Source organism: Colobus angolensis, unplaced genomic scaffold, assembly GCF_000951035.1.
Source record: "Colobus angolensis palliatus isolate OR3802 unplaced genomic scaffold, Cang.pa_1.0 Scaffold39, whole genome shotgun sequence".
Taxonomy (NCBI): domain Eukaryota; kingdom Metazoa; phylum Chordata; class Mammalia; order Primates; family Cercopithecidae; genus Colobus; species Colobus angolensis.
Genome location: NW_012117265.1, coordinates 3453012 through 3454227, shown reverse-complemented (window position 1 = coordinate 3454227; position 1216 = coordinate 3453012). Strand labels below are relative to the sequence as shown.

At 51.1% G+C, this 1216-nt stretch overlaps 1 protein-coding gene across 1 annotated transcript in view; it reads right to left on the bottom strand.

Moving 5' to 3' along the window:
• The window catches only part of COL5A3 (collagen, type V, alpha 3), a 53110-nt gene that overhangs the window by 40448 nt on the left and 11446 nt on the right, over positions 1-1216 (bottom strand). The window contains exons 12-13 of the mRNA XM_011954960.1: positions 662-709; positions 544-585 (exon numbers count right to left, since the gene is read on the bottom strand). Coding sequence (XP_011810350.1) covers positions 544-585; positions 662-709 — 90 coding nt within the window. The remainder of the gene's footprint in view (positions 1-543; positions 586-661; positions 710-1216) is intronic.

Sequence of the window (1216 nt, the reverse complement as noted above, 5' to 3'; positions counted from 1 at the left end):
CTTTCCTTCTTCCTTCTTTCTTTCCTTTCCTTTCCTTTCCGTTCCTTTTTGACAGAGTCTTGCTCTGTCACCCAGGCTGGAGTGCAGTGGCGCAATCTCGGCTCACTGCAAGCTCCACCTTCCAGGTTCATGCCATTCTCCTGCCTCAGCCTCCCGAGTAGCTGGGACTACAGGCACCCGCCACCTCGCCCAGCTATTTTTTTGTATTTTTAGTGAAGACAGGGTTTCACTGTGTTAACCAGGATGGTCTCGATCTCCTGACCTCATGGTCTGCCCACCTCGGCCTCCCAAAGTGCTAGGATTACAGGCATGAGGCACTGCGCCCGGCCAATATGTGGCTATTTTTAAAGAGATGGGGTCTTGCTATGTTGTCCATCTCTATGTTGCTCATCCTGCCTATTTTGACTCATCCTTTAAGCTTCGAATGTCCACTACCCTCCACTTGGCCAGGCAACATTATACCCCAACTCCTCACTCCAGGGGCTTAAACACCCCTCAGCTGGAAGGGAAAGACTGGAAGAAGGAAACACAGCCACGACTTACTCGGGGTCCTGGGGCTCCTGGGGGTCCCTCAAACTGCTGCCCCTGAAAGGAGAAACGAGTGTCGATGACCCCTGTCATCATGAAGCCCCTCAACCCCCTCGCAATCCAGACCCCTCACCTTTTCAATCACTGCGGGCTCTCCTTTTGCTCCTTTCTCTCCAGCACCCTGGGGTGGGGTCAGGGGAGATGGAGAGAAAAGAGACGTGAACTTGGACATAAACCTCTCAGCTATCTGATCACCCACGCGTGCACGCACACACACACAGGGTCTACCCTCAGAGCCCCTTCTCCTCTACTGTAACCAACATGCACTGAGAAGCTCAGGCCCCCACATCCACTGGGCAGTGCCATGTCAAGGTGAAGAGCATGAACTCCAGAGCCTGCTGCCTGATACTGATCCTGCATCTGCCTCTTACTAACTGAGAGATGTTGGGAAACTTAGTCAACCCCTATGGTCACTTACAGGTAATTGGTCCACCTGTAAAGTCAGTGGATGAATGATGACTGTGTATATATCTCATGCAAAGATGAATGAATTAAAACAATGCTTGGCACACAACAAGCACTCCAGGTAACAAGGTAACAAGGGCAAGTTAGTTACAACTATGTGCCTATGTGCCTCCGCTGTAGAACACCTAGGCTTTTCCTTTCTCCCTTTCTCTCTTTCCTTCTT